Here is a 21,226-nt window from a genome sequence, read left to right as displayed (position 1 = left end):
GAAATTTTATGAAATTTCTGGGGGGGGGGCTAATTAATATATGCTTATTAAATCTATATGGCACTATTGTTCTAGAGCAGCTGTACCTTACACTTGGGGGGTTAGTCCCCGCAAGCCCCCCAATTTCCACCTATGCCTATTGCCTATGCTAAAAGTCTAAAACTGATTTTATGACTGTGTTGATGATATATCATATTATGCACGTACCTACCTATATGTAGGTATAGGTGTTAGCACGTATAGGTGGCAGGGCATGCAACAAGTCTTAATGCTTTAACGCAATAGCCATTCATTGGCTCTTCCTGTATTAAAAATAAAAATAAATGCCATGGAAAATTATAGTTATAATAATTATTCTTATTTTTAAATAAATAAATAACAACAATAAAACATAAAGTATATTAAGTACAATTTAAATTATTTTTGAAATTTAATTCAAAACTTAGTATATTAATAAATTAATGAAATAGTAATGTACACATACAAATGTACTGAAACATAAATAGGTATCTAATATAACTATTATATCGAATAACCCATAGACGAATTATTATAATAAATATATGATTATAATACTGTTGATCACTAATAAAAGAAGTAAAATCAAAATTAAGGTTGACTTGTTTCATCCTTCTTAAAGCAAACTGAAAAAAAAAATGATATTTATTACACAGACAAATAGTTATTTTATAAAATAACTCATAATATATATATATATATATTTGATTTTAAAAACTACCTATTGACTATAGTCTACATTTAAAGAAGAAAAATATTAAATAATAATTAATAAAAGTGCCTTTTTTTATTTTGAAATTTTGAAATTTATATATTTAAAATTTAATAACTATATAAAATATTAATGCCTATATAAAATACAATATACATACTATATAATATTATAATATATATGATAATTACTTTTTTTATTTGTTTCCCAGCCAAGATGTTCTCCAGTTCTTTTATTTTCATTTTTAAGCCATTCGTATAGAGGGTTGAAATAGTTCAACAAAGGTCTAGCGTCCATTTCCCTCTGACCAGTTAGTAGTTCCATAGCATCAAACCACGGTTTCGAAGATCCTAATTTTAACATGTCTCTAAAATAATGTTAACACATTAAGTTATTTTATGTTTTTTAGTTTTTATTAATTTTAAAAAAGAGTGGCCAAGTAACTAACGCACTGCTGTATAGTAGGTCACTATAATTTACGTACTAAATTTGAATCCAATGAGAGGTATCATTGTATACAAAAACGATTCTGAACGTAGATGATTTGTCAGCCTAGGTTATAGTTTCCAGTGGTTGGTATAACCATGGCCTACAGTGGCGTATACAAGAGGGGAACGAGGGGGTCAGACCACCCCCTCCATTGGCACTCTTATTTTTTGTTTTTGCTTGGAATATTTAATATGCACTATGCACTATAATGTAATATTTTGTTATATTATGAGTTATGATCAATCGAGCTATTGAATTTTAACAATATTTTGTCAAAACTGAATACCATTATAATTTTATTTTAGTTTATTTATAGCAAAGACCTGCAAAGTAATGTTTATTTGGTTAAAATGGTCGATGACGACTATGATTATTTGTACTTTATTATAATTTATAGCTTATCTTATTGTGTTTGATGTGAGTTTTGAAATTTGAATCCATTAAAATTAATTAATTTAATGTTTCTTATTGTTAAATATTTTACTACTTAAGTAAAAAGTTTTGAGAGGATGGGGGATTTTCCAATTTCCTCCTCCTATTTAGCTATGTCATTTTCTATATTAACCCCCCCTTCAAAAATCATGTCTACGTCACTGATGGTCTGAATACACCAAAATTTAAGTTCTTTCATAATTATTGTAAGTCAAACTTATGGGAAATCTTGTATTAAATTTTCAACTCTTAGCTACTTGTACAAAAATTAACTATAAACGCTTAAAAAAAAAAAAATGTGACTAACGATGTTTGATTTTTTTGCATTAAATTTTTAAGTTGTATTGAGCAGCCAAAATATTTTTTTCAACACTTCAAAAATATTTAGAATAATCGAAAATTTCAGTTGTCTATAAATAGCTCAAAATATGTTAAAATATTTTAAAATTTAACCGTATATATTATATACATATATATGTATATATATATATATACATTACAATATATATTATTATATATATAACGCTAATATAAACATTTGATGAAAATTTCAAGTATTTATACTTTACAGTGATAAGTTTTTGATTTAAAACCATATAAAAAAATCAATTTGGTCGAAAACTAGTTGTGCGTGAAAATTCCCGTTTTTTGTTACTTTTTTTTTTTGTTTTTCTCGATTTTTTTTTGAAAATTGTTGGAAAATATTTACTTTTGACCTGTATAATTTATCAAGGATATTCACTTTGCCATCAGAAACCACTCCCGAAATTTAAAATTGAAGCATTATTTCAACAAGTTTTGTTGTAAATAGACAAAAAAAATAAAACACACACTATGTAAAATTAATACATTCATCATTTCATTCAGAATATAAAATCATAATTTTAGTAAATAATATTATAGATTATAAATAATTATTATTCAAATGTATAGTTATTTATTTATTTATTTATTTATTTATTTTGGTGATCAATATATTTTTAAAAACTATATTTTATACTAAATAATGCCAATTAAAAATGATAATATTTATTATCGTAACTTAATGATAATTAACTTTACGATTCATAAGTATATATATTTTTATATTTTTTGGATTTTTTGTAGGTACGACAATTTTTAAAACTACTTGTAATGTTTTCGTTTAATATATATCTGAATTAAATCGGTAAATAGGCTTTATTGCTAAAGGAACACAACCAGTGTTGGGTTATCTAGATAAATAAAAAATTATCTTTATCTTTATCTAGAAAAAAATTTAGTTATCTATTCCAACACTGGTCACTGAACACAACATAGGTACCTACCTATTTTCGATAAATTTAAAATACCTACTATATTTTATTCGCATTTGTTTATGATCTTAATTCTTAACCAATCAAAATTTAGTTTATAATATTTTAAGATTTATGTATTAAAAAATATGTTTTATTTGTATTTATATTTTATATTATCTCACTTGAAAGCGTTTCCGGCATTTTTGCTTTGATAAATGTCGCATTCATGTAATGGTTTACTTGTTGGATTTTTAGGATCAAACTGGTCAGCTTTCTCGCATAATGCTTGATGGAATTGAAATTGTACGATGTAACTCACAAAGTATCTAATATATGGCACGTTCCCAACGATATGGTATTTGGATCCCGGGTCAAAATCGTTCTCAGTTCTGGTCACCGGTGGCTCGATTCCCTGATAAGAATATCTATAACGAACATAGTTTTTATATTAATTCAAAATGGTCTATATATAAAGGAATATAACATTTATAAAAGTTTCAAGAATATTAAATATAATCTATAATTACTTGAGTTTCCACCAATCACAATTGTATTGATCTTCCGTCGTGAGTCCCTTGAATACGTTCCACCTCCATAGATCCATTAAATACCCAAAAGGTAAAAAAACTACTTTGTCCAATCCGATCTTGTACAAATAATTTATATCGGCTTCATATGTGCGACTCGTTTTAGGTAACAAACCAATCTTATGTAAGTGCTTTGGTGTTGATACAGACAAAGCGATTGTATCTCCGATCGCTTCGTGGAAACCTGTTAAGACAATAAGCAATAAATATTAATATTTAGATTTAGGTGCTTTATTGCCTATCAATTATTAATTACATTAGATACCTAAAACTACTGCTTGACTATGTTTTTTGTCATAACATACTATCACATAGAACTTGATTAGAATTTAAGATTATAGGCAGACGTCATAAATAAAATCGAATTTAAATAACTATAACTTTCTTAAGAAACTAAATATTATATTGACCATATAAATAAAGGGTTTAATTATTAACTATAGTAATATTATCAATAAAAAAAAAGAGTGGTCGAGTGAGTAATGCTCTGCTGTATAATAGGTTACTATAATTTGATAGATTACATTAATTGAATCCAATAAGATGTATCATTGTATACGAAAAACGGTTCTGAACGGAGATGATTTGTCAGTCATATAGTTACAATTTCCAGTGGTTGGTATAAAAGGTGGTTCATGTTTTAATGGCTTGAATTCACCAAAATTTAAGTTCTTTTATAATTATTGTTAGTCAAACTTATGGTAAATCTGGTATTAAATTTTCAAGTATTTTGATCGGCCAAAAAATTCTTATCTTATAAAAAAAAAAATAACCAAAACGAATATTTCAAATATACAAATATAATAATATTATGGTAATATTTATTGAGTTACAAGTTCATAATATTATGTGTCCAAGGGGGGGGCAAGTACCCTATTTCCCCCCAATGGGCGCCCATGCATATACTTTTTTAATCATAACAAATATTAAAAATCATCCGAGGATAAATCGTTAAAGTTACGCAATTTCGTAAAAATTTAAAATTCAAACGCACATAACATTTTTCCTATAATGATGTTTCAAGTTTTCTCTATAGCTATTTGAAGGAAAACTTATGGAATACACTTAGTGTTGAATTTTTTCAATCTTAGATATAAATACAATAATTTTTATGATTTTTCAACTACAAAATTACTTGTAAGTATTCGCGATTTTGACATAATTCGTAAAAATTTGAACTATAAACGCGAATAAAAAAAAAAAATAGGACTAACGATTTTCGATTTTCTTTTAATTATAATAAGAACAACTCATAACTCATAAGGAATCTTGTATTAAATTTTCAAGCTTTATTGGGCAGCCAAAATTTTTTCATTGACTCTTCAAAATTACTTAGAAAATTTGAAAATTTAACCATTTATATACAACACCAATATAAACATTTGGTGAAAATTCCAAGTATTTACAATGATTAGTTTTTGAGTTACAACACTATAGAAAATCGATTTGGTCAAAAGCTGCAGGTTTCGCGTAAAAATTCCCGTTTTTTCGTTACTTTTTTTTGGTTTTTCTCGATTTTTTTTGAAAATTTTTTATTTTTAACCTGTCTAATGCACCAAGAATATTCACTTTGCTATTGGAAACCACCCCCGAAGTTTGAAATTGAATCATTATTTCAACAAGTTTTCTGTACATAGACACAAAAAAAAAAAATACATCATTATAAAATCAATATTGTCAAACGGCTAATCTTGGGACTGTTTTGAATTTATATTGTAAATAACTTAAAGATTAATAAATTTAGAGGTATTTTTAATATAACATTTTTTTTTAATTAAGGTTTGATTTTTTAATTTCTATTGCATTTGAACCATACAAATTATTCCTTCTATTATGTTTAATTTTAATTTTTCTGCTTGTCCCATGTTGTACCGAATATTGACAACTTGAGGTATTCATGTTTTTCTTATGAAAAACTTATTTTATAATTTACTTAAACCAACTCGGAGCACTATTTGAAATTTTAAAAAAATACTAGACAATTTTTTGAATTTAACAAATATATTTTGTACCTGATGATTGTATATTAACATATAAAAAAAATAAAACATTCTAGTTTACTAATTAAATAAGTCTTATAGTTTATAAGTACCTACCTAACATTAAAAAGTTTAAAAAATTTTCTTCAAAATTTACCCATCTGCACACAATTAAAAATATAAATATAGGTAGTATTAAGATTAAATTTGATTAAGGTTAGTCACGTTTAAATGTAATGGACTTGTTTAATTTTATCATAGGTAAAATTTGGACCAAGGTTGAATAACTGTGGCCCAAGTTGGACTAAAAAAGTTAAACGTAATTTACTGAAACATATGCAGGATTATAATAATTTATTAAGCACATACAACATGTCATTTTTTACATTTCTATGTCTATCTTCATAATGTTTCTAATCCTACACATGATACAATGTTAGAAATAGGTACTTAGGACCCTATTTGAATAAACTCCCTACTTAAAATTGCCATATGCTCATATCCATATGGCCATATCAACAAACTTGCTTTAAACGACTGTCTCCACATATTAGGTACATCTCTGATAAACAATAAATTTAATACTGTGAATTAAAAGTTAAAACTCTTGTATACAGAACATTACTCAAACCCTTATAAACCTATAAACTCCAATTATGAAGTAATGCAAACGTTTTAAATACCAATGAAATAAAATTCAACAATACCAGAACATTGGCCTTAGGAAAACAACGAATGCCCCTCAGTTCAAATCAAATTACACATTATATAAAGTCCTTTTAATGAAAACTGTGGCAGATGAAGCCACTAGTAAAGTATCACTGATGGGTAACTTCTAATTGTGTATAGCTTAAAATAAAATCTAAATTGATTATTATCTCTTTACATCTTATATGACAGTATAGTATTTTTATGTTATACAACATTTTTAAACATAGGTATTCTCATCAATAATCATCAGCCGTTATTGTATATACATAAATAAATAATCACATGCATGTTAATGGTATAAATAAAAAATATATATGAAGAGAGAATTACAATATTATTTATTCAATATACCTACATTGCTGTCAAAATGCTTTTTATTATTCATAACAATAGTTATTATAATTTAATGTTACACTAACAAAATGTCTGATAAATACTTAAATAATTAAATCAATAGGTAAATACGTAATGTGCTTTTTCTACATATCTTATATATATAAAGTTTTTCATGAGTGAAAAGTATAGAAATAAAAATTGTTGGGCATAGTGTATATCTACTATTAAAAATACACCTTAAGTATTGTGTAATGCATATTACTTTATTCTGCAAGACAAAAATTAATGAATATACCGAAAAAAAATATTATTTTTAATTTAAAAGCTTTTAACGTTTGTTTCATTTTTAGGTTAACATTCATAACTGTTTAAATTTTCATAACTTTTAAAAAATTCAGCTAATAAATAATATGTGTATTATAGTCGTACTATAATACGTACTATAATACTGACTACAATATGTTATTAAATTATTTAATATAATAATACATTAGCACCTTCGTTAGCTCCATCGCGGTATATGAACGGCAGGTCTTTATATTGTAAGAAATATTGGATGTGTCCCATCTCATGATGGGCAGTTATAAAATCCATAAAATTTACTGATGTACATTGTTTAATTCTAAAGTCATTAGAATCATAAAAGTCCCAAGCGGATGCATGGCATACCAGATCGCGACCATTTGGCTTCTCCAAAATAGATTTTTCCCAGAAAGTTTGGGGCATTGCGCTCAAGTTTAACGATGTGAAAAATTCTTCAGCTACTTTAAACATCTTTTTCGGAGTGTAATTCTGAAATTGAAAATAAAATACGATTTTATTTTTGGTTGTGTTTGAAATTTGAAGTATAATGTTTGTCATATTATATACTAATTTAACAAAAAATAATAATAATAATAATAATAAACAACCAAATGGAAGGAAATTTAATTTTTCTTCAAAAAAACTAATTTATATCAATTACATTAAAAATATATATTTATTACCTGATTTATCATGGCTGAAGTGGGATTTACATCATCGATAGTTGGGTAAGGTCGAGTAAAGTCATCCAAACGTTCCCACGACTGCGCCCACATATCACCTAATAAACATAATATATGGAACTTTATAAATAATATAATATGTTAACAACATTTAATAAGCTTAAATTTACCGAGCAGATGTGCTGGTATAGGTCCTCTTCTTGTGATCACTGAGCTACCGTATAGCTCCCATAGCTTTCTACGCACGTAGGCGTGTATCTGCAAGTATAGAGGTTTGATTTGATTCCATAAATGTTCCATTCGCGGCCGAAAGTCGTCGACATCGTATCCTCGAATCCAAAATTCTGCATTATCTGTGTAATCTATAAAATGCAACAATTTATTGAATAAATTATAATTTAACGGTGTAATAAAGTTGAAAAACGCATTGTATAAATTAAAAAATTATGAGTAGGTTAAGAATAAAATTATATGGTTCAATATTTTTATATTTTCGTATGCGTAAATTGCATCATTTAAAGCGGATACAGATTTCTGTACTATATATAATACTACTCAACTGTTTAATCTCGCCGCTTCGTTAGATAATTTTACATATTCCGCATACATAGGTCGAATTTTTTTTCCTGTGGCTTCTCTCCATTGTACCCATACATGTTTCAGTTCATTTACATCCGTACTTTTATCCAATATGTCGTTTATATCTCAAAGTAAAAAAAAAAACAACTAATAATATAATAATACTATACTAAATACTAACTAATAATAATCTTTTGTACATTATATAATTTACAGTAGTATAAATGATAAATGGTTGATACTTATATGTTAATACAAATATATACCTGGTTCTAAACTCAAAGTTCGATTTAAATTGTTATCGCCATACTCAGGAATGGTTGCTCTGCCGTACAAACTTTCCATGGCCGAAACGATTTCATCTAGCTATAAAATATTACTAACACTATTATAATGTATGCAAGCATTTATTCTATTTTTATCAAAACTCTTTGTGCTTACTTTTTTCAATTTGTCTTCGGGTAAAGCATCTGTTCCTAATACTGACATTAATTTAAACTGTCTTTTGATATCCGGGTCTTTGTATGTTGACCATGGATATTTCACAGTTTCTACCCACATACTCTTTAAGAACTTGCTAAATTCCAAATTAATGGCGATCTATTCAAAATAGAATAATTGCATTTATATATATAGACTTTAATGTCGATATCATATTATATAATATACTATTATAATTAATATACTAATTAATAACAATTATTGTCATAAAGCTTAATATGCTATGTATAAGCTTTTTATACGTTTTTCATTTTAGATTCTGAATGAAGTGATGAATGTATTTATTTTACAATGATGTGTATTTTTTTTGTGTCTGTATAAACTGTAAAGATATGCTGAATATCTTGTTGAAATAATGCTTCAATTTCAAAATTCGGGGGTGGTTTCTGATAGAATAATGAATATCCTTGGTGCATTATTATATAGGTCAAAAGTAAACATTTTCTAACAATTTTCAAAAAAATCAATTTCTTTATTTTATTGTTGTATTGGTTATGAATATTTTCAAATTATTTTGTAGGTATAATAATTCATAAAAATAATTGTATAAGTAGCTAAGAAATGAAAATTGAATACAAGGTTACTTATAAGTTGTTCTTATTGTAGTTAAAAAAATCGTTAATCACAATTTTTTTTATACCTAAGGTTTAAAGTTCAAATTTTTACGAAATATGTCGAGCTTGCGATAATTTACATGTGATTTTGTAGTTGAATATTCATAAAATTGTTTGTATTTATATATTAGGTTAAAAAAGTCAATACTAAGTTTTCAATAAGTTTTTCTTCAAATATCTAAAAAAGAAAACTCGCAGCGTCATTATAGGAACAATGTTATGAGTGTCTTAATTTTAAATTTTTACGAAATCTCGTAACAATAACGATTTATCCTCAAACTAAATATTTGTTATTATTCAAAAAGTATAAATTGTAGATATATGCTTGAAAATTTCACCACTTATTTAGATTTGCATTTTCTTTACATGAGCATCATATATTCATATTGTAATATGGGGTCATAATAAGATGCAAAAAATAACTCTGAAACAGTTAATATTTCTGGTGAGTTTAAATTGTCTAGTTCTCTGAAGACCTTATATTGTTCTTTCGTTTAGTCTGTTTTAGAGTATGGTATGATTACGAGTATCTGGGAACCATGCACCATTGATGGTAGTTGTCAACTCGATAGAGTCCAGCGTAAATTTTTAAAATTTGCCGCTTTTGCTTTTGGTATTGAGTAGCCTAACCTCATGAGTATAAACCAGAGTTGTAGCGTCTCTGTTTGTCTACCCTATGCGATAGAAGAAAACAGGGCAACCTTACGTTCCTTTCTAAACTTATTAGTGATGAAGTTGGTCCCCCGTTGATTTTAACCTAACCTAAGCCCCTGCCTTCCTATCTAAAGTTAATTTCAGAGTTCCTAGTTATTTTTCCAGATCCTCTTTCCCATTTCATATTCCTTTTAGCTGCTGTAATTATTTAACAAATCGCCCCATTATTCGTATGAAGAAACTGGCCAATGAGGACCCACAATTTCTTAGTTTATTCTTGTTGTGAGTATTGTCTAATTCTCTACTAACTTCAAAATCTACAAAAGTTATTAGAAGTTCCTAATTTATTATTTATATTTATTTCATCTATTATTAGGTATTTACAGCTCTTCTGAAATAACTATCTGATTTATGTTACAATAAATTATTATTATTATTCAAAATAAATGTAAAAAAAATGTTTACTAATAACTTACAAGTATAAAATATGTTTGGTATATTATATTACCAATATGTATCAAAATTGCCTATATAAGACGCCTTTATAAATATTTCGATTTCATAAAAAAATTCCGTGTATTTATTATTATTGTTTTTTTTTAAATATATTATGTAATATTTTTCACTTTTAGATTTTATAACAATATTATCAATTTTATTTAACAGGTTGAGCGCCCTGAGATCCATTTTTGGTTCTCAACTTTATTTTTATGATTGCCAACAATGATTTTACAATTTTGGTTTTTATTGCCATGATATAAAAAAATGAAATATATTTTTCATTTTTACATTTAGTAATAATTGCAATACAATTGTAACAATGATCTTAGGTTTTCACTATTCTTATCAAAATATAGTGCGCAAACTGTAGATAACGAATTTAATGGTAAGAAACCGATAAATGAGAACCAATTCTGGGTATCAATTAATAAAAACACAGTATTAGTGAAACCTTAATATGGTTCTCATGGCAATATAAAAAAATTCACCAAGAACCAAATTTGGGTCTCATGGCAACATTGGAAGAAACTATAAAAACCCACATGGCGTTCAACGTGTTTTAATAAAATAAAAAATGAAAAAATATTATTTTATTTATTTTAGAATCTGATAGAAATGATGAATGTATTGTTTTTTTTTTGTGTTTGTGTACAGCATAACTATATAGTCGAAATAATGCTTCAATTTCAAACTTCGGGGGTGGTTTCCGATGGAAAAGTGAATATCCTTGGTGCATTATACAGGTAAAAAGTAAACATTTTCCAACAGTTTTCAAAAAAATTGAGAAAAACAAAAAAAAAGTGACGGAAAAACGGGAATTTTCACACAAAACCAGTCTTTGACTAAATCGATTTTTTTTATGGTTGTAATTCAAAAACTAATCACTGTAAATACTTGAAATTTTTACCAAATATTTATGTTAGTGTTATCTATATATAGTTAAATTTTCAAAAAATTATGGATGACCAAAACAACTTGAAAATTTAATACAAGGTTTCTTATTGTAGCTAAAAAAAATTAAAAATCGTTAGTCACAATTTATTTTTATAAGCGTTTATAGTTCAAATTTTTACGAAATCTGTCGAAAACGCGAAAATTTGCAAGTAATTTTGAAGTTGAAAAATCATAAAATTATTTGTGTTAATAACTAAGGATTTAAAATACAACACTAAGTTTTCCATAAGTTTTCCTTCAAGTAGTTATAAAAAAAACTCGACGCATCATTATAGAAAAAATGTGATGTGCGTTTGAATTTTAAATTTTTATGAAATATCGTAACGATAACGATTTATCCTCAAATGATTTTAAATATTTGTTATTATTCAAAAAATATAATTCATAGATTCTTAAAAAATTCACCAGTTATTTAGATTGGAATTTCCTTTACATGATTTAATTTTCAAAACATTTTGACTTTTTTTGAGCTATTTATAGACAACTGAAATTTTAAATTTTTCTGAAAAAATTTTTTTTAAGTGTCGATAATATTTTTTTGGCCCAAAAAGAATACTTGAAAATTTAATTCAAAATTTCTCATTAGTTACTTTTATAGTAATTTAAAAACTATAAGAATACATAGGCACAATTTTTTTTTATTAGCATTTGAAGTTCAAATATTGACAAAAATTCGTCAGAATCATGAATATTTGCAAATTATTTTGTAGGTATAATTCATAAAATTTTTTGCATAAGTAGCTAAGAGTTGAAAATTTAATATAAGATTTTTCATAATTTTAGCTTACAATAATTATAAAAGAACTTAAATTTTGGTGTATTCAGGCCTGTACATTTACATGTATTTATACATAAGCCACCTTTTTCACCAACCACTGGAAATAATATATCCTAGGCTGACAAATCATCTTCGTTCAGAATCGTTTTTCGTATACAATGATAACTATCATTGGATTCAAATTTAACACTCCTATAATATTATAATAGTGATCCACACGGCACTTAATGTACAGCAGAGTGGTACAAAATTGTAACGGAAGTTTAATTATTGTCATGGTTGTCCACCAATAATTTATTACAATGTAATATTTTTTTAATACAATATTGTATTGTAACGGAAGTATAATAGTTGAAAAAAAAAAATGAAAAATCCGGAAAGGTGGTGAAACTAAATAAAATATTTGGATCAACTCTGTGAAAAAAAAAAATGAAAAAAGTTAAATGGTTTCGTCACAAAATTGGAACATAAAAGAGGCCTGTTCTTTTATATTTATAGGGAGGGAGCATCTTAAATAAAATTTCGCTAAAAATGGTATGGCAAAACAATAATGCATTTTATCAGCTATCAAAAATAGACATACTAGACATTTGGCCAGAGTCTACTGGGGAAGGGGGGCTATGACTTCTTGGTCCCCCTTGGATCCGCACTTGCCTCTGTGAGTATCGGCGTAACTGCGTAAGTCATAAATTTCCGATTTGGTAACTCAATGATGTTTTCATTTATTATGTTTTGCAAAATGTATTTCTCAATATTCAAGCATCTGTTCTTTTTGTTATCACTTGCTTTGTTCACACCAATATCAATATCAATATATAGTATCAAAAGCCTTCCTAATATCAGTGACCAGTGTATATTACATCAACTTGAGACTATTACTTGATTATTATTATTTTTCTACATAAGTATAAAGAAAAAGGAAAGAATATCACATAATTAGAAAATATTTCGAATTTTTACCAATACTATAGTCGTTTATCATAAGATTTATCAAAACTAGTTACCGTGACATATATATGAAAATAGATAGTGTATATACTGTAAAGAAATTAAAAAATTTATAATATAGTGGTCATCGATGGGATAAAGTTCATATATGTCAAATATTATAATGTATTAATTAGAATCGTAAAATCAATAATCAAAATATATATTTTTTTTTTTATTAGCTTTTATATTCAAAATATTCTATTGAATATTTTATGTTATAGTTACTAAAGTATTCGTACATGTGATGAATAAAAAAGTTTTAATGTATTTTATAATTTTTAACAACGATTTATCATAATTATTTAACCTTCTAGACGCTTTATATACAACGTATAAACTGCATTCTTGTATTTATTTTTACAACGCCATTATTTTAAGTTATCTCTATATACTTGTCTGCAAAATTATATTATAATATCACCGAGACATAAAATATACATATTATACATTATATATTATATAATGTTTAAAAATTCAAAATAAATAAGATTTTAAGCGTCGCGTCACGTACATGTCTGCTAATATAATAGTTTGACGTAAAATCAGTTTTTATTAAAACATAACTCAATATTAAAATAAAATTGACGCGTGATTAAAAATTAATTTAAAATAATGGATTATCACGTTGACAACACTCACTATTCTGACAGGTATATGTAATTCGATGAAGGTATTAGTAGAAGTACTATACTGACTTTTGATTCGATTAAAACTTAATCCATTTGTATCAGAGAACATTAAGAGTTCGACACTCGTTTATTTTACATGTCGTTTTTAACAAGTACTTTAAACGTATAACAATAAACTCGGGTGTCTAAAGCAATTTTATTATATAAATTATACTACCCATTAATATTACTTAAGTCACTCGTTATAATGATGATCATATATTCATATAATTTCGACATCGTGGTGGTTATATTGTATTCACGATACCTATACACAAGATATTGAATAAATATAACCATTTTGTAATTATATAGCACCTGTAAAGTATAAAAAGTATAATACCTATCCTTTGAATCGTTTGTTGATTTCATGGATTAATTAGTAATTACTAATTACCTATTCGATAAAAAACTTTTACCAAATAATTTATTTCATCAATCGTAAAAAAAATGTTTTGCGAAAAAATATACAATTATTTTAGTGGCAGCCATCGGGCATGAGGCATCCGAGAGATACTCGTATAATAATTAATAACTCATAAACTCTAATAAATTTCCCCCTATTTAGTTATGAATAAAGGATGACGGATATATTTTAACTTTTTTACGTAACGAATAGGAAGTACACAAGATTAGTAAAATATTGGATCCCAAATGACCTTATCTCAGTAAATTGGGTCCCAGAAAAAAATATATAAATTATAATATATGTAGTTTTTATAATATTATGTTCTAAATAATTAATTTATGCCTTATGGTATAAATAATAATGGTAAAAATAATTAAAAAGTTGTGTCCCAGAAAAAAATATTAGTACGTTAAATAATATATAGTATGTCAAATTACGTCCATCTCTGTACTTAATTTTTCAACATCTTGTAAAACCTTAACTCATGACCAAATTTTATAATCACAGTTTTGTTTTTTTTTCGCTAGCTAATATTTCCACTTCCAAAATTAAAAGAAAAACAAACTGTAACTATAACTATAGCTGTAAGACACGATATAGTCATAAGTTTACGTATAGCCTGCTACTAAAAATATAATGAAATAGCCCAGATATCGTACATATTATAATTATATGCATGTGTAATCGTCATTAAAATCAATGATAACTTATTATTAACTGATACAAAAAAACGATAAACGAATAATATGTATACCTACGCGACGTGTATATATGCTCGTATATTTATAAACGTATCTTAATTACGTTTAATCAAAGTTACAACGTTATGTACAGTAATGTAGAAAGTCGCTTAGGCTAGTGTAATAAAATCCGCGATAAGAATAGCTGCCTATACCAGTAGTTCTCAACCGAGTTACATGTCACCTAAGAGTGACATAGGCCCAGCTAAAGGGTGACACGAAAAATCAACGAGAAAAAGAAAACAACATTTAAAATAAATACATTTTTGTGAAAAAAATCTTATTAATATCAACGTTTTGAATGTTTATTTCTGTGTACTATACTATTTTTTTTAATAATAGAATAATTTTTAAATATTTAATATACAGCTAAGATTGTTTATTATTTTAATGTTAAGGTGACACAGTGTTTGATTCTAGTGGTTAAAGGTGACATGAATCAAGAAAGGTTGAGAACTACTGGTCTACCTACATGATGCTTAGAATTAATTGGTGTCCACGTGGTGTACCACTATTATTATGTATAATTGTAACTGAATTCAAAAGTAAATTGTATATAAATATAAAACTATAAAATATTAAAGTTTTGTGTTTTTAATATTTTAAATTTAATTGCGCCAATAGTTTATAGTTGGGACCCAACTTACCTACTCATTTTTATACTCGAGATTTAACTACCGCTATCAAAATGCATACAAATTATCGTGGACTCAATTTGGCAATTTACCTAGCTCCGAAGTACAGTCTCTTAAAATAAAAGACGATTTCCATTTTTCTCATTAGTTATCATCGTGATCATTTTCCGCCAAAATTTATGTATCGATTTTTACCAAAAAAAAATTAATAGCATATTTTAGATTTTTAAAAACCTCTGTTAAATTTGTTAAATCTTAATGATTAGGATATATATAACATATATATATGTATATATTTGAATTATTTTATCACAAGTATTGATCATAAACAAATATTTACATCTTATCTTTACTACTATTACTCATCACATAGATAATACATTTGTCAACGTACATTATTATATACATATATAACTGGATTAATAGTTGATATAGTTAATACACAGGGTATTCAAGTGTTAGTATAACATAAATATAATGGTTGAATAAAAGTCAATAGAATTGAGTTTAAAAATCATTGTTTAATTTATTATGATTACTAGACACCACTAGTTTAGGTATTGGAATAATGCAATTAACTATAAAATTAAATTAAGCGAATAGTGGATAAAAGTAAAATTATAAAAGCAGTACATAGCATAAAATATATTAATGATTACAAAAATCACAAGTTTAGCGTCAAAATTGTGCATTCAATAATAAGAAAAGAAAATAACATAAAAAGGACAACAATTTAAACATATTTTGAAACATTAGACATTTATGTAAATACTAGATAAGATTTTTTAACAAACTCAAAGCTAGTTAAGTGTCAATGAATGTATTTTTCATTTCAACTATTTGTTTTATGTCTTAAATTATTTATATTTCCTGAAGTTTTTGATTTATTTACACTTTAAAGTTTACCAATATACACAAGTTTATAGTTTATTTACCAAATTTTGAACCCACGTAAAAATTGATAAAGAATTTTTATAAAAAACAATTTCTGCCTACGATTAAATAATATAGTGATAATAATGAAAAACATAATTTATACATAAAATGTTGCCAAAAAATATCTAAAATTATGAATTAATTTTTTTACCGGAAATCAGTTTATAACTTTTGGTTTAAAACGGCCATGGTAATAACGGGTTATAGACTTATAGCGTCATTTTGATATAAAACAATTACGCCTAAATAAAGAACGGCGAGTATAATTTGGAAACACCAAGAACTCGACATTTTTTAGTTTCTTAATTTCTTGAATATACTAAAATAAATATTTAATATGTAATTAATGTGTATTTCGTTTGAAAAATGGCTTTATTTTTTAACTTGGTATGCAATATCAATATATCCCGTGTAAAATTGATAAAAAAAAAATACTATTTTACTAAACTTTAAATAATTCTTTAAAATTACTCAAAATTTAAAATACCTATATATAAGTTATAACGATTTTTTAATACGTTCCTCCACTTTACAAAAAAATAACAATGTCAACATGTATAAATATATAATATAAATAGAATACAAAAGTATAATTATAACTAGACACTTAAACATTTTATAGAAAACAAGTCATAAAACACAATATATTATAGGCTTTTAATTAATTGTAGGTACATAGATATATATTATATATCATTTAATTTTTAATAACTGCCAGTAAATGAACAATGTACATTTTTTATCATCTACATAGTTTGATAGTAGTCAAATACTATAGTTTATTCAATTATTAGTATGTGTTTTGTGTATTTAAATGTAAGTATGTCACAAACATTTCATTTATTAATTATTGAAAATTCTCAGCCCACGTAAAAATATATTATATTTATTATTAAAAGAAATTAATAATTATTTCTGTTCATCACATTATTCACTGTTGAAACTTGAGTTTCAATAAATTATGTAATAAGTAGTAAATAGTAAACGTTATAATAATCTGTTGAGTATAAAGTACTACTTTGATACTATGTTTATAGTGAAACCTAAGTAAATAATATGCAAGTACCTTTTTTTCAGCATTTTCATTAGTTAAGTTTGTTAACCAATTCCAATTGGCATGTATGACTCGGTTTGTCCATTCAGTCAATGCGTAATTGGCGTTGTCCAAATATTTGGAAGCTTCAATTTCAGAATACTTTTTTGTTCCAGCAGATAGTACTGGTCGCCAAACAATCGTAACAGATAGCCATAATATAGCATACAAACAATATAATTTTATCATCATGGTGCTATAACACAATATTACAAACATAGGATTATCTTGCTGTTTACAAAAAAAAAAAATGATCAATTTGATGTTTTTTACTAAGTATTTTAATAACTCTAGCTGCTATTGACTATTTTATATACAACTGGACATTGGTTAAAAAATAATAAAGATAATAATTTCAAAATTTATTGTAGCTTCAATTGAATTTTATTGATTTTGTAAGTAATATAAATTGATTGGCTCAATTTTTATTTTACAAAAAAAAAAACAATATTATACGAATATTTTTATTTTTTATATTACCTATATCAAAAAAAATTAAATATTTGTGTTGACTTCGAGTATATTTATTTATATTATACATGAAGAACAATACATTGCCTTAATATGATTAATTCTCCCTAAGTGTTCTATAAAGCAATGGGTACATAGAGTATTTGAGTGGCATGTTGTGTTATATTATAATGAAATATGAAATTAAAATCAATCCGACATTTTATGAACAATAAACAAAAAATGCAGTTTAAATAGTTTAAAAGAATTAACAACAATAGTGGACGTTGCAAAGACAATTAACAGATATAAGTTGCATCATAACAAGAGTTGCAGACACTTTTTTTGTAAAACAAACTAAAAGTGATAAATGTATATTTACTTAAATAGATTTAATACTTAGGTATTTAATATTATGGTTCGAATATTATTAATGTTTTATCACGAGTATTTTTTTTATTTTTTCACGAACAGGATTAAACTTCAACGGTTTAGTTATTTACAGCCTTGTCTGGTCTGATTAATTTAATAAAGCACAAAGAAAACCAGTTTCGTTATTTCGATTTAAGCACTGTCTGTACAGCGTACAGACATTGTAGTTAAGTCATTCAACCTTGCCATTTTGTTGAAAAAACTTTGACCCAATATAAATTATAATTATATTATAGCTATGATTAAAAATATAAATAACTGTTTTTTTTTTCACGTCTTTAAGCATAATAAACTTTTTTAAATACAATAGCAAAAATCGAGTTGGTCAAATTTATGTGTTTTTTTCTACGTAATATCATTATATCAATACAAAGTTTTAGTAAATTTACTTTTATTTTTTTAGTATATTTTAATTAAAACCATACTAATATTTTTGAACCTGACGTGTACTTACATATTAGTTTATATCTACTCAATATTTCATTAATATAAAACGGATTATTTGACTTGTTCGATGTTTATACATAGATACTTAAGCATGAACTTATATTATGATTTATGAAATGTATACATATTACATAAATAAATTTAATATTATGTTAATTAGTACACTTAACCGTAGTTTTAAATTATAATACTTAACAATTTAAAATAATATATAATATGTGCAGTAGGTATCTACTAAAAAAATGTGAATGCATTTAAAATGATTTAAAAATAATAAATAAATCTGTTTTATTTTTAAAATAATAGATGCCAAGGTACCAACACTTAAAAAAATATGATAGGTAATATAATTTAAGTTAGAAGCAATAACTGCTTGATGTTCTATTAAAATTAATATGTTCTTTAACAGTAAGAATTTATAAATTTTAATGCATTATCATTGATCACCAATGTCATAGGTTAATTTTTAGAAAAAATCAATTTCATTTACAATTTAGCATGCGTCCAATATGTGAACATGTATTTTAATAATTACTTAACAATCGCCAACTATACATAATATGTAATATACTTCGCTACTACATAATATAATCAGTCTTATAAATATTTTGATAAGACAATATACTACATGAAAATATGAAATTGATTAGTTTTCTTTTCGATTTTACACTGCATAAACGTACCTAAATAGCTAAATTATACTTTATAATATTTTATAAATATATAATTATTATTTATTATAAGTGTATATTATACCGTTTATTGTTTTTGTTTAAAAAATATGTACCTATACAATTTGATAAAACCGTTCTCCTCAAGTTAGGTATATATCAAATTACAAATCACAATATTATATTTACGTGATACATTTCTAAACAAATAAAAGAGATGTAATTTTTTTATTCAATTAAATTTCATAATATTCTTCATCACATGTTGAGATAAATAATTTAAAAACCTATTACGTAATAGACATTCCTATACAAAAGCTTACTTTTCATTTCGCTGTAGATATTATATCTAACTAAATTCGTAGAAACAAGAAATATATAAATTTTTAGAGTTAAATAATAGTTACATAGGTACCTTAATATTATTATGAATGTTATAAAAATAAAATTTCCTAATTAAGCATAATAAAATATTTGAACTATTTTTATACAACAAGTTACAAAGTTCCTTTATTTATTAGTATTTAACTTAACGACATTAAACAATTGCTTTAATAGGTACCTATATATTATACTATACTAATATATACCTAATTATTGCATACGATTGATAATAAAAAAATAATATTACTTAATATAATACACCTTAACTAAAATCTAATATGCAACCAAACAACCAGAAAAGTATGATTAATTTTAATTTACTAAGAATTTTTTTTGACATCGCGTGTTTAATACCCCTGTATAATACTCAGTTAGTTTATAGTTTATACTATATTAGATCATCGGCCATATACAAAATAAATAAATGATTATCATAATGTTCGTTTGATAACTTTTTTTCATATGAAATGTCAAAATAACTAATTGATGAATTAAAGAAGAAAAAATAGAAAAAAAAATTAACGCTTGTAGAGTGTAGATTATTGAACATTATTTGTATTTACGTACCGACATAGTTACTTAACTATATTTAAATAGAACTTTGAAGATAATTATACAATTACTTTAAATAAACTAAAAGTTTGGCAATAAAAACTTGAGCTATATAATATTAACTGCAAACTTGTCTACATGCAGTTTAAAATAATTCAAAATAATAAATAAATAGTTTAATAATTATATGCTATACATTATTATACGAATAATGTCTATATACTTGTATACACAATTGTATCGGAACACTTAAACTATCGACGCCATTATTATATTATTATTATTATTATGTATGATACGTCTACACGCGTTCATAATGATTTCATTGGATAATAAATATTGGTAATTTATCACTAACCTGTAGAGAACATTAATCACAGTGTCCGTGCTGTAGTGGTGACGGCCGTTTAGGAATCGTTGAGTCGGCGTGGCTAAGGCGACCACGGCCGCGGCGAAATTTAGTGTTATGCTGGTGCGTGCGCCGTCGTCAGCGTCGTAGGTACGAGTGGCCACTATAATATAATGGCTTCTTTATTACATTACGTTGTCGCTGGAATAGAATATGAAAGCAAATCGAATTTGAATCTCAGCTGTCCTATACAAATTCGCACGCCACGAAACTAATATAACACTGAACGACGAATAACGCTGGTGTACGGTCAGAGATGTCGATGATGATTGAAGATAATAATAACAAATCTTACATTTTCA

At 25.6% G+C, this 21,226-nt stretch overlaps 1 protein-coding gene across 2 annotated transcripts; it reads right to left on the bottom strand.

The window, feature by feature from the left end:
• Nucleotides 1–336: 336 nt before the first annotated feature.
• LOC114120839 (angiotensin-converting enzyme) lies at nt 337–21,217 on the bottom strand. 2 transcript variants are annotated; one of them, XM_027982887.2, is made up of 12 exons: nt 20,874–21,217; nt 17,553–17,775; nt 8,548–8,706; nt 8,373–8,472; nt 8,088–8,231; nt 7,698–7,889; nt 7,528–7,625; nt 7,039–7,333; nt 3,456–3,699; nt 3,111–3,353; nt 922–1,097; nt 337–644 (listed from the first exon to the last, which is right to left on the bottom strand). In XM_027982887.2, the coding sequence occupies exons 2-12, from the start codon at nt 17,769–17,771 to the stop codon at nt 610–612; spliced, it is 1,905 nt and encodes a 634-aa protein (XP_027838688.1). In that variant the 5' UTR covers nt 17,772–17,775; nt 20,874–21,217; the 3' UTR covers nt 337–609. The 2 variants fall into 2 exon arrangements, with proteins under 2 accessions (XP_027838688.1, XP_027838689.1); XM_027982888.2 differs by lacking the exon at nt 17,553–17,775 and having other exon boundaries at nt 20,874–21,215.
• Nucleotides 21,218–21,226: the final 9 nt, after the last annotated feature.

Source organism: Aphis gossypii, chromosome 1, assembly GCF_020184175.1.
Source record: "Aphis gossypii isolate Hap1 chromosome 1, ASM2018417v2, whole genome shotgun sequence".
Lineage (NCBI taxonomy): Eukaryota > Metazoa > Arthropoda > Insecta > Hemiptera > Aphididae > Aphis > Aphis gossypii.
The sequence above is the reverse complement of the archived record's forward strand: the minus strand, read 5'-3'. Positions and strand labels throughout refer to the sequence as shown.